Source organism: Elaeis guineensis, chromosome 9, assembly GCF_000442705.2.
Source record: "Elaeis guineensis isolate ETL-2024a chromosome 9, EG11, whole genome shotgun sequence".
In the NCBI taxonomy this organism is placed as follows: Eukaryota; Viridiplantae; Streptophyta; class Magnoliopsida; order Arecales; family Arecaceae; genus Elaeis; species Elaeis guineensis.
In genome coordinates this window covers 24,915,325-24,929,497 of record NC_026001.2, presented here as the reverse complement: position 1 = coordinate 24,929,497, position 14,173 = coordinate 24,915,325, and the positions used below count along the sequence as shown (strand labels likewise).

Here is a 14,173-nt window from a genome sequence, read left to right as displayed (position 1 = left end):
CACATATAATGTGGGACTAAACACAAGCACATAAATCCTTACAAGTCCTACGCAAGGGATGTGACATGTTGACCAACCACTAGTTCTCTCTTACATACTTCAATCACAAGTACCACCAAGCTATTCATCTCAAGGAACAAATGAGTCCAACTTCGCTTGCTCAACTACGGGTTTCCTATATATAAAAAAATGGATGTTGACCTTCCAAAGATGGACATGTTAAATGATTAATATTACAATATGTGATGTTGATGTTGCTCATGTGCATGGACAATGTTATTTGAACAACCATCATGATTATTGGATTTCTTCTATACATATTTACACACGATGACGTAGGACAGTTAACAGAAGGGGATCTAGAAGGGTTTAGAAGAGAATTGAAACCTAAAAGGTGATGGAATTTCCATTGCAGATCTGAGTTTTATATAAATATGAACTATAAAAACTGAAATTTTATTTAACATGAAATTGATGACGGATGTGGCAACAAACCTAGAGATTATGAATTAACTTGTAGGAAGAAATCTAAATAAGAAAACAAAAGGATTTAAAGTGATATTGAAAGACAAATCTGAGCAGCGAGTTTTACAGCTGGACCATAGGATCTTTAGACATCAAAGGAAGCAATTTGAATAAATACAAGGGAAAAAAAGGTAAAAATAGATGTTAAAAATAACAAATAAGTAAAGAACACATATTATTACTAAAAAGAAAGGAAATACAGAAAATAGTATGGGCCTCGCTCAAGGACCTGGGAATCACAGCTAGGGTTTTGAAGGCCTCACACCCCTATTGGAGGCTCACTCCACAAGAGTAAAGAAAAACAGCTACCCCATTATTTCACTCATAATCTGCACAAAGTCTGATTACATCAAACTCTAACAAAAGAGTAACACTATTTCAAAGCCCAAAAATGCCCCTAATAAGGCATGGTTACTTTTCATGATTACTGTAGCATAACAGTGCCAAAAATGGTAATGTGCTACAGCAATTAGGTTCTTAGATAAGCATTGAGAATTTGAGATCTTCTAATCCCTGCCTTAGACCCCAAAATAACAAACTAAAACTGAAAATAATCAAAAAAATAAAAGAAAATTGCAGAAAAATAATAACTTAATCCCATCTAATAAATCTCTAAGCGGCAGCCATATGATGCAGTTAGGGTAGGAACTTAGATCTACATCACACAAATACATACATACGTGTGCATATGAATATGTACATACATAAATACATATATACATATAGATAATACACACACATGCATATAGAGATGTAGGTATGATCATACGTATGTATGAGTCTGTATATATTCTGTTTTATCATATTATTTCAGGATTTGTCATATCATTGTATCCATTTTTCTGTGTCCTCATCTAGCATCAATATTCATGCTTACTGGATACAAAGAAATCATGCAGCTAAGCATGTTAAGTGACAAGCTCTCTTTTGCTATTTCATCTATATCTCATTATATGCATGCTATTGACATGATATTGTCCTATTTCAGCACCAAATTTATAGGTTTTCAAAAAAAAAAAAGGGGGATCATTTTTCATAGTTATAGGTTGAACAGTTCAAGACTGGCTTCAAGGATTCATGTCACAATAGTACTAATCTGTGCAGCAGATAGTACTAGTGTGTCCAGCAGATGCTGCTCCAGTAAGAGATTGGTATTTGGAACGGGTGTGGGAAACCAGTTCTGCTTGAACAAGGACACTGCATTGTCCAAATTGGTACCAATCAAGATGGACCAGGATAGATCGGGAAAGTTGCATCATAATACTTGGGACAGCTTGGCATCCTGGGATGCAATTGTTTTTCTGTCTTTTTTTCTTCTTGTTAATGACTATTTCAGCCCGTCCCCACCTGTCCTGAACCATCCTGATATTGTTCCAACCTAGGACCAGACTGGACTAGGTGTAGGTATCTAGATTTAAACCATTGGTCTGTTTGTTGTTCTTGACATGCAGAAGAGTTTTGATTTTAAAGATCATACGAATGAGCAGAGAAGTCACCAAGTTGAGGATTCAGGTTTTCAGGAAGAACAGTATGATTGGGAAAATCCCTCCAAATAATTCTGTGTCGAGCATAAATCAGATAGAAATTACTGTTTCTAGTTTTATAGATGATCGAGCAATTTTCATACTTTCTGGATCAAAAGATTGAACAAAAATCTGCCAAATCTTATTCACTTACATAAAAAGGCTAACAAAACATGCAACATATATTCTCTGACCCCCTCATTTAACATAAAAGAAAGCAGTCAAGTTTATTTCAGTATTAGGGACTTGCAATTCTCATGTTAAACCAACATGATATAGAGGATAAGGCAAGTTGGGAAGGTTAAGCCATTAAGTTAACCTCATTCAGATTCATCACCTCAAAGATGTGAAAAAGAGGAAATTAATCAACCTAACTTTAATGGTGGCCAGCCATCAAACCCAATTTGTTTGATAGAAAGAAAGAAAGCAGTAATTCCAATAATCTCTGCTAAAGAAGGTCACACTTCAAACTCTACACTAGAACTATGATGGCCGGTCCATTGGACTGGCCCATCACCAAATTGGCCCAAGTCCCCAAACAAAGCAAGAAAAAAAAAACAAAAAAAGAGAAAAAAAACGTTGGAAGAAGACTCCCGATGGGAGTCATCTTCTTTGATTGATTCCAGGAAGAGCCGGAGTCCTAAGGCTAAGAGGACCCTAGGGCTCTCTATAAATAGCCCCCACATCCTCCCATGGCCCTCCATCGGTGAACATCAAGCCTCCTCTCCCTTTTCTCCCATTGATGCCGCGGCCTACCATCCTTGTGCCCACTTCAAATCGGGGTTGAGAGTCGTCAGAACCAAGGTAAAACCTCGATACCACCTTCCTCTCTCCCTCTTTCCCCTCCTCCCATGGCATTTGGCACCATCGTCAGCCACCGATTTCTTTGGAAAACCATGAAGAAAGAAGCCCCTATCTTTCCAGCACTTTTCTCCCTTTGTTCAATCACCGGCATCACCATCCCTTGAAGCCGAGTCCTAGGCCGAGTACCCCGACCTCCCCACGACCCTCCACGACAAGTCCACGGCCGTCGGTGAACAGCCAACAGCCAAAAACGAAGAGAAACCCTGGATCCTCTTATTTTCGAGCTTGTTTTCCTTTGATTTCCTACTGCTCGGCCCATGCTGCCGGTCGTTCATGCGTCGCTGCCACTGCCACCCACCACCAACCATATGTCGCTGACTGTTATCAGTCTTTCGGTCACCAGCCACAACCCCTATTCCTCCCTTGTTCGGCCAAGAAAAGGAAGAAGAAAAGGAAGAAAAAGAGAGTTCTCTCTCGTCTCTCCTTCTCTCTAAGGTTTCTCTCTCTACTCCCTCTTTCTCTCTCTATCTAATCCAGGATCCCAATATGAACTTCAGATGATCTTTTTAAAAAGATCCGAAATTGCTTCAATATCCGTGCAATATGCCGAATCCCAGCTCGACCCTTGCTAGATATTCATAAAATCTGATCACTGTTAACCTCTATTAAGTTATCCTGGCATAACTCCTGATAATCTTAATCATGGTTTCCTCTTTTGTGGGATACAAAGACTTTCTCTCCACTCTCTAAAAAGACCTGTGACCCCAATATTGAGTCACATCTCCTTGTCTCAAGGAGACATGTTAAGCCTCGACTAGAAGGCCCTAAACTATCTTGGTGCCTAAGCCTGTTGGACCGACTATTTGATCTACGGTCTTCTTTCCTTATGATTGAATTTATCAAATAAAAATTAATTATACTTTTAATATATTAAACAGGTTCGATAAATTCGTCTAGCGAAGTTTGAAGGGCTAGGACGAAAAAAATAATTAATCCCGACACTTCTTCTTTTTGAATCATCAATTATTTTATCATAAAAAAAATTATTCTATGTTTTCATAAAATAAGAATTGAGCATATGTACTATGAAACTAATGATTTATCATAAAATAGTGATTCCATGAATATTTTAATATGGATGACTTGTTTATGAAATATGAACTCTATATTTATGAAATTTATGTTTTATAATGAAATTGATAGTTTTATTATTAAAGATTATTTATGGATCATGAACACTAAAATTATTCAGTGTCCTATTTATACACGATTTAAGAAAATATGATTCGATGAAAGATGATTTAAGAATGTTTATTTTAAAATATGATAAAAATGCTCTCAGATAACTATGTATGATCCCAAAAAGTGGAGAAGATTGACATCCAAATCTAGCATCCATACAACCCTGCCAGCGGATAACAATTTTTGACATACGATCTTGCCAACAGATAATAGTAGTTGGTACATGACTCTATCAATGGATAATCGTAGTTGGTACTTGTCGGTTACGGTCCTGTCACGGATATAATAATGACCTTAGCATTTGGTCTGAGAAGATTATTAAGAATTATGATATGACAAATTGACATATGATTTGTGACTTTATCTATAAAGTTAACATGATTTATAAATTTATTTATTTTATGCATTGGAAACCATGTTTATGTAAATTACATGATTTATGTATATGCAAGAGTCGGATTGACTTATGATGAATCGTTAGTAAAAAAGTTTTATCTTCTAATAATAATCATCTTCTTTAAAAGATTTCTTGATGTATACATAAACTTATGCGTGATCCAGTAAAATATTGTAAGGTTTACTTACTGAGCTGGTGTAACTCATACCTCTTCATTTGTCTTTTTCGTTTGCAGAATAAGAAGACTAAAAATGATGGATGATCAAAGCTTGAGGATCTGTGCTAGCAAGCTTGAAAATTATTGGATGATTATGGACTTGCAGTCAATTATTTTTATGGATTTTGAGAAATGAATTTTAATATTTATTTTTGGATTTAGATGCTCAGAATCAATCTTGGTTTATTTGCTTGATGAATGATAGAATTGAATCTTTTATTATATTTTATCTATGATGGGTTTTAGCTGATTATGATTGATAGACTTTGTGTTATTGAGAGAAGTACCCCTCAGTAGTATGACCATATTATATTCCAAATTTGGGGCATGACAAGAACTACACAACGCTATTGTTGTTGGGAAAGAGAGGATACCAGCAGTTTTGGATTTTTTTTTTTTGTGGGGTGGGGGGGTGGGGAGTGGTGAGGTTCATAAGCCTATTGTGGATTGTGGATTACCTAGTTTAGATGACCTGTTACAAAAAGGATTTGAGAACAAAACTATGACAAAAACAAATTGCATCCCCATTGTCATAAGTAAAGATGTCGCTGCTTTATTCCATTTGATTTGGGATAGCACGATTCATTACAATGCCATATTATACACTCCTTTTTCTTTATATGTTTTTCATTTTCTTTCAAAAGGATAAGTAAAACGTTAAATGGTGAAAGGCAAGTTATGCCTAAAAATCCACAACACAAATAAGTAAATGATTATTCCAAATATATCATTGCTTGACAGAGTGACATTTATCCACTATATACTTTCTCACATTTATTTTCTGTTCTATTTCTATGTTCTTGTTTTATTTTTTTAGTATTATTCTTATAGTTTAGTTCTTTTAAATTTAATTTTTATTTTCCCATTCAAATATTCATTTTATCAATTTTGACTAGCCAATACCTCTAGTGTGCATTGCATGCCTTGTTTGCTTGTATAAGATATCCCCCTCCTTTCACCTTTCCTAACATTAAGACATTAGGATTTCGTGGTGATTTTAGCTCTAAACCAGACATTAGGATTGATGCTTGCAGCATATATGAATTCCATTAAGAAATAAATACTAGAGAAAGGATAGGGAGAGAAACGAACAAGGGAAGGTGAGGGAGGAAAGGCAGTGAGTTGCAGCTGCTAAGTTCATATTTATCATGTGAGTTTCTAAAGGACCATTAACAAAAGAGGAGGCTGGCCAGCATCTTGAAAGCCAGGTAGTGGTGAAGGTACTCAAATTATAATTATGCAGCTCAAGCTCATATAACAAGATAGCAATGCTTTAAGTTTTTGAAGATTGCTTCTTCCTTTGGTTATAGTCGTATGTTGAGCCTTCCACTTGGACCATCAAGTGCAAATTAATAAATAACAAGACAAAAACCTTCCTTTCTTAAAAACATTCAAATGAACTTAAAACAAATGAATATTTTACTTGTATTCAGAGCTTTGTTTTGTTTATCAATCTTATGGGTAAGGCTGGTGGATTTTGGAACGTATAGTTACTATCAACTTCAATATGCCAAAAGCAGAATTTTATGCCAAGGTTTCTTCTCTATATTTAAATAAAGTTTCTTTGCGTTATTGAATTTTTGCTCATCAGTAGTTGCCACAAGATGTGATCTAATTCAGTGAGAAGAAAATGATTTTCAAGCCTAAAAATAAAGAAATAATTATGCGGTTCACTGTAATGAATGTTTCTGACCAGCCATTTTCATCATACTTTAACTACCAAAATTGAAAACTTTTGATTGATACAGATACAGAACTTCATTAAAAGAAGAGTGAATAAAAAAATAACATGCAACTAAACAATATTAGTGGTATCCAGCCATTTTCATCATACTTTAACTACCAATTGAAAACTTTTGATTGATACAGATACAGAACTTCATTAAAAGAAGAGTGAATAAACAAATAACATGCAACTAAACAATATTAGTGGTATCAACTACGAAAGCAGTGTTCCTCACCTTACGTTCTCTATAGTTCCAGCTATTTGCTTCACATACTTAATGATCTGTCTTTCGCATCGAGCAAAATCCTGCCCATGAGCATAGAATTGTTTAAGAAAGTACAAAAATGCCTTCAAGGAAATTTAGCACTATAAAAATGGATCAAAAAAGAATGCCAGTTGTATAGAGAAACACATAAATTATCAGATAAATGTATTTCTATGCTTTCAAATAAGTATTTTATATACAATCGATTCTGATGTTCAGAGTATCAACAGACCTTAAGAGTTAAAAGATGGCTTTCCCAATCATAAGAATTAAGTCAATTAAATAAAATGGGGCAAAAGTTGATGATGAAAATAGAAAAATGACTTGAGGGAACAAGCCAAACCTTTTGAGCAATCATATGGGTTTTTCCTGCCACTTCATCGTACATCTTTAGCCTGTTTGCTTCCATTTTTAGTGCAGCCTCAGCAGCCAGAACTTTGACTCCTGTCATGCACAATTTGACAAATTCTATTTCTTATATGCATTGTAATCTTAAATGCAAGTATTGCAAACATTATATTTACAATTTGAATTAAGTTATCATATGTTATTCTTAATTAGAAATGAATAGACATGAATCATCTGATAGTGTAAAATATAAAGTTTTCTTCATTCTCGGATCATACCACAAGCAGCATTATTTTCAATTATTTCCTGGTATCCTGAGAGGTAATAAGGATATGTCAAATGGCACACCTCCAACTGAAAGCTCATATATTACAGCTCTGCATGTACCTCAAGATAACTGCAGATAACAGCAAATGCATTCCTGTGACATACATTTTATGATCTTGGTCGACCGAATCAGAAGAAGATGCAGTGGTTGTTTGGTTACAGGAGCAAGGATGAGAAGATGAGTAGCAACTCCTATTGTTACATGAACTTATCCAAAAAAATTTTGTCTTATATGGTGCCTTTCAGATTTCAAATGGTGAGAGGTCCTTCCTTTCAAGCCATCAAGCCAAGAGCAAACATTAATTGATGCATAAAGTGAACCTAAACTCTAGACAATTTAGTTAACAAGACCACCATGCACTTGCACTAGCTTTAATAGAATTGACAAAGGTGGCACATGCACTTCAGATAAGCTTCGTAAGAAAGAACTTTGAGAAACTAGTTTATCTGCTTATCTTTGAAACAATTTGAATGTTTCTCATTTGACTTTCAATATGCATCTAAAAAAAATGCTGATGGCCCTACTATTACAGATAGAATAAATTCAGGCACAGTTGGATCTTGATAAGAAAATCAAAGAGAACCATCTATTATTGATAATATGTGATCAAAAGCATGTGAAACGCACTGAAAGGGGGCTAGGGGTCACACACACACACAGAGAATGCATGAATGCAAGAAAGTTCTATGTTAAACTCCAGAAATTTGATAGATTACTTAGAGGAGCTCATTCAAGGTTTATATTTTTGTATTATGTAGCAAAAGAAGCATTGAGGTGGTTGTTAGGATGAACTAAAGAAGCAACATAAATCTACCCGCTATCCTTTATCCCGTTAGTTGACTTGCTAAACAAAAAGACTATCCATCGGTATAGTGACATATCTCTCACAAGACTCTTCTTATATCAAGGCCTGCAAGACCTTTTATGCACAAGCCATCCATCTCAACTAATTACCACCCTTTTATCCTTTTAATGGTAACTTCTAGTTTCTAGTCTCATCTTTTCAAATTTATCGTCTCTTTATTTTATATTTCTATATTCTTCCTATTCTTTCTTTCCACAAAAAAACTGAAGTTTTCAAATACATGTGCTCCATGTCAATATTATAATAAAATGAACCACTTAATCAAGCATCAAAAAATTAAAGCCACCTCTGTTTTGGGTCAACTGCACTTACGAGGGTTTAAATCCTAGTATTGGGGCCATCTTGGTTTGGGGCTTAATCAGTATAGTGTCAGGACAAATTGGAACAGCCATTAGCAACAAGATGAAGAGAGGGGAGAAAAAACCGGTGTCCTCATACACCATGCCATCCTAAGCGTCGAGACACAACCATCTTGGTCCATTTCAGCAAGGATGACCCTATCTGAAAAGACCGGGGTTCCAAATGTATCCGAGGACCAAGATTTCCTTCTTCCGATATGGTCCCATCTATATGGACCAAGTCCTTAATCCTTGGCATGTAGAACAAGAAAGCAGATAAGATGAACCCAAAGGGGATATAAATGCATTCATCCAAAAGATGATTCTAAAACAGTTGAAAGAAAATAACAATAATCATATTAATAAACAATACAGTCACCCATCTAACAATGATTGAAATAACTGGATAATATATTACCCATCTAGCAATTAAATTTTCAATCAAAGCACACCTTTCAAATCCTATTTTGTAACTTATATCTAAAGTTTCTTGCATATTTTCCATAACTTAAAAACTCAAGGACTTATTCCAGCCCATCTACTTCCTAAAGCAATCCCATATTGCTGCATATCAATACCCTATTCAATTTTATTTTGTTGATTGGAATGGTCAATATAGAAATTGGACAAGGTAACAAGAAAGTACAATCATTCTATGTTAGGTGAAAATTAAAAAACAAAGGTAAAAAATTATATAACAGCTTTCCATAGTATTACCTATATGAAGTTGATTTGAATGTTCAATATAGAAATTAGACAAGGTAACAAGCAAGTATAATCATTCTATGTTAGGTGAAACTTCAAAAAAAAAAAAAAAAAAGGTAGAAAAGTATATATCAGCTTTCCATAGTATTACCAATGTGAAGTATTAAAATACCAGCAAAATATGTAAAATACCTACAATGTAAAGTCAACTGTAAACACAATAAGCTACAATGCAATATTACACACACAGAAAACATTGTTGGGGGGTTAATTTTTAAGCTTATTTCTATTGTTAATGTTTATACAAGTCTATGTAATGTTAGTTTGAATAATGAATTACGCACCTTAAAAGGAAATTAAAAGATATCTAGGATGATTTATTATAGATTTCAATAGGTAAAACCAAGATTCGCCGTGTCGGTATGAACCCCATACTAATACCATCCTATTACAGTGTTGGTATGCAGTACGAGATTGCATATTGGTGTAGTAATGATATGGTACGATATGGTACGGTATGGTACGGTACCAACCAAACCTTGGGTAAAATGGTTGTGTCTAAAATTGTCTACAGTCTACACCCTATCACAAACTAGTTCAATTAGCTGATGTTTTTAAGGGGAAAAAAAATGAGTTAGTGCATGCATTTCCCCATGGGTGCCTGCCAAGCATGAACACAATACCACATATTATTCATCCTGCAACCTAGCAAGCGCATGCTTCGCTTCACTTCAGCTCTTGTTATGAAGTTGGGCTTTTGTATTAAGATGTGCCAAATTTTCAGTATAAAAATACATGATGCAGGAGAAAACTAAAAGTACCTGGCAATTGCATACTTTTTGGTACAATAGAACACTCATCCTTTGATATTAAATTTCCAGCCCTTACTTCACTAGTTGTTTCTGCACCAGTTGTCCATTTTTGTTCCATAGGCCCTTTCTGTGCAACTTCAGCGGCAGCTTTTTCTCTAGCTCTTATAGCTTCCTTTTCTGCAGCTTCTTTAGCTGCCCTTTCAGCAGCTTCTTCTAAAGCTTTTTTTTGTGCTTCAGCTAATTTTTCAGCCTTCATTTTAGCCTGCATTCAACCATTGGAAAACTTATTATACTACAGAAACATATTTAAGCATCATCAGCGACAAAAGCCATTTGTTAGTAGAGCTATAACAAATTCAAGATTCAATATCATTTTAATAAAAAGGATGCATCAATAATTTGGTAAAAAATCAAGAGAAATTTGGAGTACATCAAAAAATAAAAACAAAAATGTGAATATTAATTGAAAATATTAAAAGCAACCCAACGAATAGAAGAAATTGAAAGAAATAGGAATCCACAAAAAAGAAAAGAGATATCCATATAACACTATAAATTCAGAAAATCATTTTTTAAATCTGGTATAATCTCAGAAGAGAACCTCTGATAGGATAAAGCATGGAATCCTATTATAGTATCGATATGCCCTCAGTATTGCCTGTCAATTTGGTACTGGTATGGTACGGTACCATTAATACACACCAATACCGACCGGTACAGCAAATATTACAATGATTGTGATAGTCTGATGTGCATTGGAAGGTGCAATATATTTAATGTTGAAGAAGATCAACTTCAAGGATGATAAATAAAGACATCATGTTTTGACTTCTTCAGAAATACCTATAGGTTAGTGTTATGTCTTACCAATAGTAATGTCATCAAACTACATATCCCTTGTCTGAACTCCATGTCAATGGTAATAAAAACATGGCATTTTGCAAACTTTTTTATTTGAATGCCTACATCTTGGATGAAGCTCCATCAAAATCACTTCTAACATTGAGCTGGACTAATTAGATCTAACTCTCCCCCAAACTATAAGCCTTGCTATTTAGTGCATAAGTGTCTGTAAAGGGTTACTCAGAGATTGATGCAAGTGTCCTTAGTAACAATACTTTAAAGCCCTATCGACCATTTCAGCTTATAGATTGATTTTTCACATTCAGGCTTCTTTTTCTGACCCATTTTTTGTTCAACTATGGTGATCGTCTAACTTTCTTATTGACATTGGCATACAACTTGTTGCTAGCTAAATATGGGTTCAGCTGCAATTTCCTCAAGATACCATTGCAGTACTAATAGAAATGTTTCTACTAAGCTCATTAGGCATATCATGATTCAATCATATATTCTCAACCTGGGTCTCTACCCCTACATGACTATTGATACAAAGCCATCACATTGCCTCCATCCTCAAGGGCAAGGTCTGTCATATCAATCAGTATGACCCCATTAGTGATTGAACCATACCACACTGGTAAGGTACTTATATGGTATTGAGTTTCAGTTTATTATATGAGACGAGCAGTCCAAACCGAGCACAAACACCCCCTGTCCCTTGGGGTTTTGCATTATACCTAACCATACCTCTCAGTCTCGCATGTAAAATGGCTAGGAGTGAGAAAAAATAGTATCAACAGACTGTCTCCACACAGGGTGCGTACCATACCAAACTGAACTAATAACATAATGGTACAGTTCGCATACCAGTTTTGCAGACCTTACTCTAGGGTTTACTTATAAAATAAAGCCCTCCATTCCTTTTTGTTAGTAAGTCCATTTTTCATTCCTTGTCTTAAACAGTTGTAACCAATTTTGTGCCCAATACTCTTTCAGTACCAAAGAATGTCTCAGCATGGTGATCTTCATAACAAATAATAGGGTCTATAAACAATAGTCCCCAAGCCTTTACCATCCTCCTCGACATGTCTACTACCTTCTTTAGGCATTCAATTGTGTCAAGCAAGTGCCAAGCATAAAGAAATCTAGTCATACAATCCTAGCAGCCAGCCCCATTTTTGACAAGAATGATCATGTCATATTCCTCTATACCTCAATCAATTATACCATTCAAACCCATAGTGATAACATGACTAGAGTTAGTGCAATGCTTTTAACATTTAGCCAGTTAAAAAGCAAGAATTTAGATCCCAGCAGGACGTCCCACAGGACATTAAGATATAACACTATCCCATATGTCATGACAGGGCCATCCCGCTAGCATCCCAATCGAGACGCCTTGAGACATCCGCTATCCCAAGTATCGGGATGGGGCGGGATGGCGGCACATCCCGTTCCATGAAAAAATCGGGACAACCTCATCCCACAGAATTTAAAATCTTGTTAAGAGCACCTACAACACTTTGAGATGAAGGATCCCAAGTCACCATGTCACTTCCTAGTACTTGATGTCACCCAATTCAACAAATACACAAGAATTATCTCCTCTCTAATGCATGCCTGAATTAGAGTCACTATTGACAACATTGAATTACTAAGTGATGCCACCAACCATAGAGACTTGCTTAAGACATTGCTTATCTCATTATGGCATCACAATCAACAGTACATATACTGTGACTTCATCACATCATTTAACATCCAACATCAGATACATGGTAATCCATTAGATCTTAGCCCTTATTACTTTCTAGCTGGAAAGTACTTAAGTATTCGGCTTTTTCAAGGGCACAAGCATCTAAGCATTGCTAATTTGCTACTACTCCTGATCTCCTAGCTTCAATTCTGTGCATATGATTTTGATTGGGCCATTGATAATACCAAATAACCTTATGTTGTTGGATCAGCGATGTCACTGAACTAAACCCTGGTTAGTATCATTCTTGGTGACTTTCATCTCCCAGAGAGATAGCAGGACACTGCCTCATTCTAGTCAGTTAACCCATTACATTACAATATTGCCAACACTACACTGCCTCATTCTAGTGCCTTCTTGATGGCACACCAATATCACATACACTGCCTCTCTTTCCTGGGATAACTGGCCATGGAGGTCATCAGCAATTCAGTGCAAACTAGTGGACCAAGCAGATCAGTTTCGTTCCCACATTGTCCATCATCGTGGATGCCCAGTAGACTGAGGATTTCTATACAAAGTACAATAATCACTGCTTATTATTCTTAGCAAATTCTAGTACTCCAAGAATGGACCGAACACATCAAGCTCAATTCCCACTTGGCCCATCATCTGATGCAAGACCAATTGCGAAGGCCTGCTAGGCATTCATGGACCGTAAAATTAAAGAAAATTGAGGGACTTTTCATAAAAGAATTTCTTGCTGTCTTGTATAACAAAAAAATAGAGCATGCAAGGCCACATTTTTTTCATGGATTTTGTAGAGAGTATGAGATTCTAAATGCTGACCAGGTGATCAACAAGGGTCAAAAGTTGATTTGCAAAGAATTTCTATCATAGGGTGAAAAATCTGATAAGTGATACCAAAATACATACACGCGCATACATATGTGTCAATGTTTATATATATATATATATATAATATATATATGCATCTGTATTAATATGCGTGTATACAAGCAGAGATAGACTGCCCTAAGCAAGAAAGTCACAAACTGCTCCTACTGAGAATGTCACTTTGATTCTTAAGGAGTTACATTGGGCAGCTTTCTTTGCACTTGTATTTTGTCCCTTTTACCCTTGCAATCATGACACCAAAAGTGGAGTAATTATTAGAAAAGAAATAAGGAATTTCCAACTGTCGCATGGATTAAATGAATCAAAACACCCCAATCGACATAAAGCTGATCCACGCAATTCTTCAAGGGTAAAAAATTAATTTTCCATTAGGAGCAACTGCTATAGCCAGCAATTTAACTCTATCATGGATATAATGTTTATGCATGTATGTATGAGGTAAAGTACAAGTTGATGATCAAAGGCGAATATACTTTCACAAACAGTAAAGACCTGCATATAGCAGCCAAATTTAAAGGAATATGAACAATCATGACATTTGAAATGCAATTGGCAGGAAGATAGATTGCATTTGCAAGATGAGATATATTGGCATATCAGGGAATTGCAGAATGGCAAAAA

General features: G+C 35.6%; 1 protein-coding gene across 1 annotated transcript in view; it reads right to left on the bottom strand.

The window, feature by feature from the left end:
* Positions 1-14,173, bottom strand: part of LOC114913682 (uncharacterized) — a 34,428-nt gene that overhangs the window by 15,750 nt on the left and 4,505 nt on the right. The window contains exons 3-5 of the mRNA XM_073243584.1: positions 10,105-10,357; positions 7,043-7,167; positions 6,670-6,740 (exon numbers count right to left, since the gene is read on the bottom strand). Of these exons, the coding sequence (XP_073099685.1) occupies positions 6,670-6,740; positions 7,043-7,167; positions 10,105-10,351 (443 nt within the window). The 5' untranslated portion in view covers positions 10,352-10,357. The remainder of the gene's footprint in view (positions 1-6,669; positions 6,741-7,042; positions 7,168-10,104; positions 10,358-14,173) is intronic.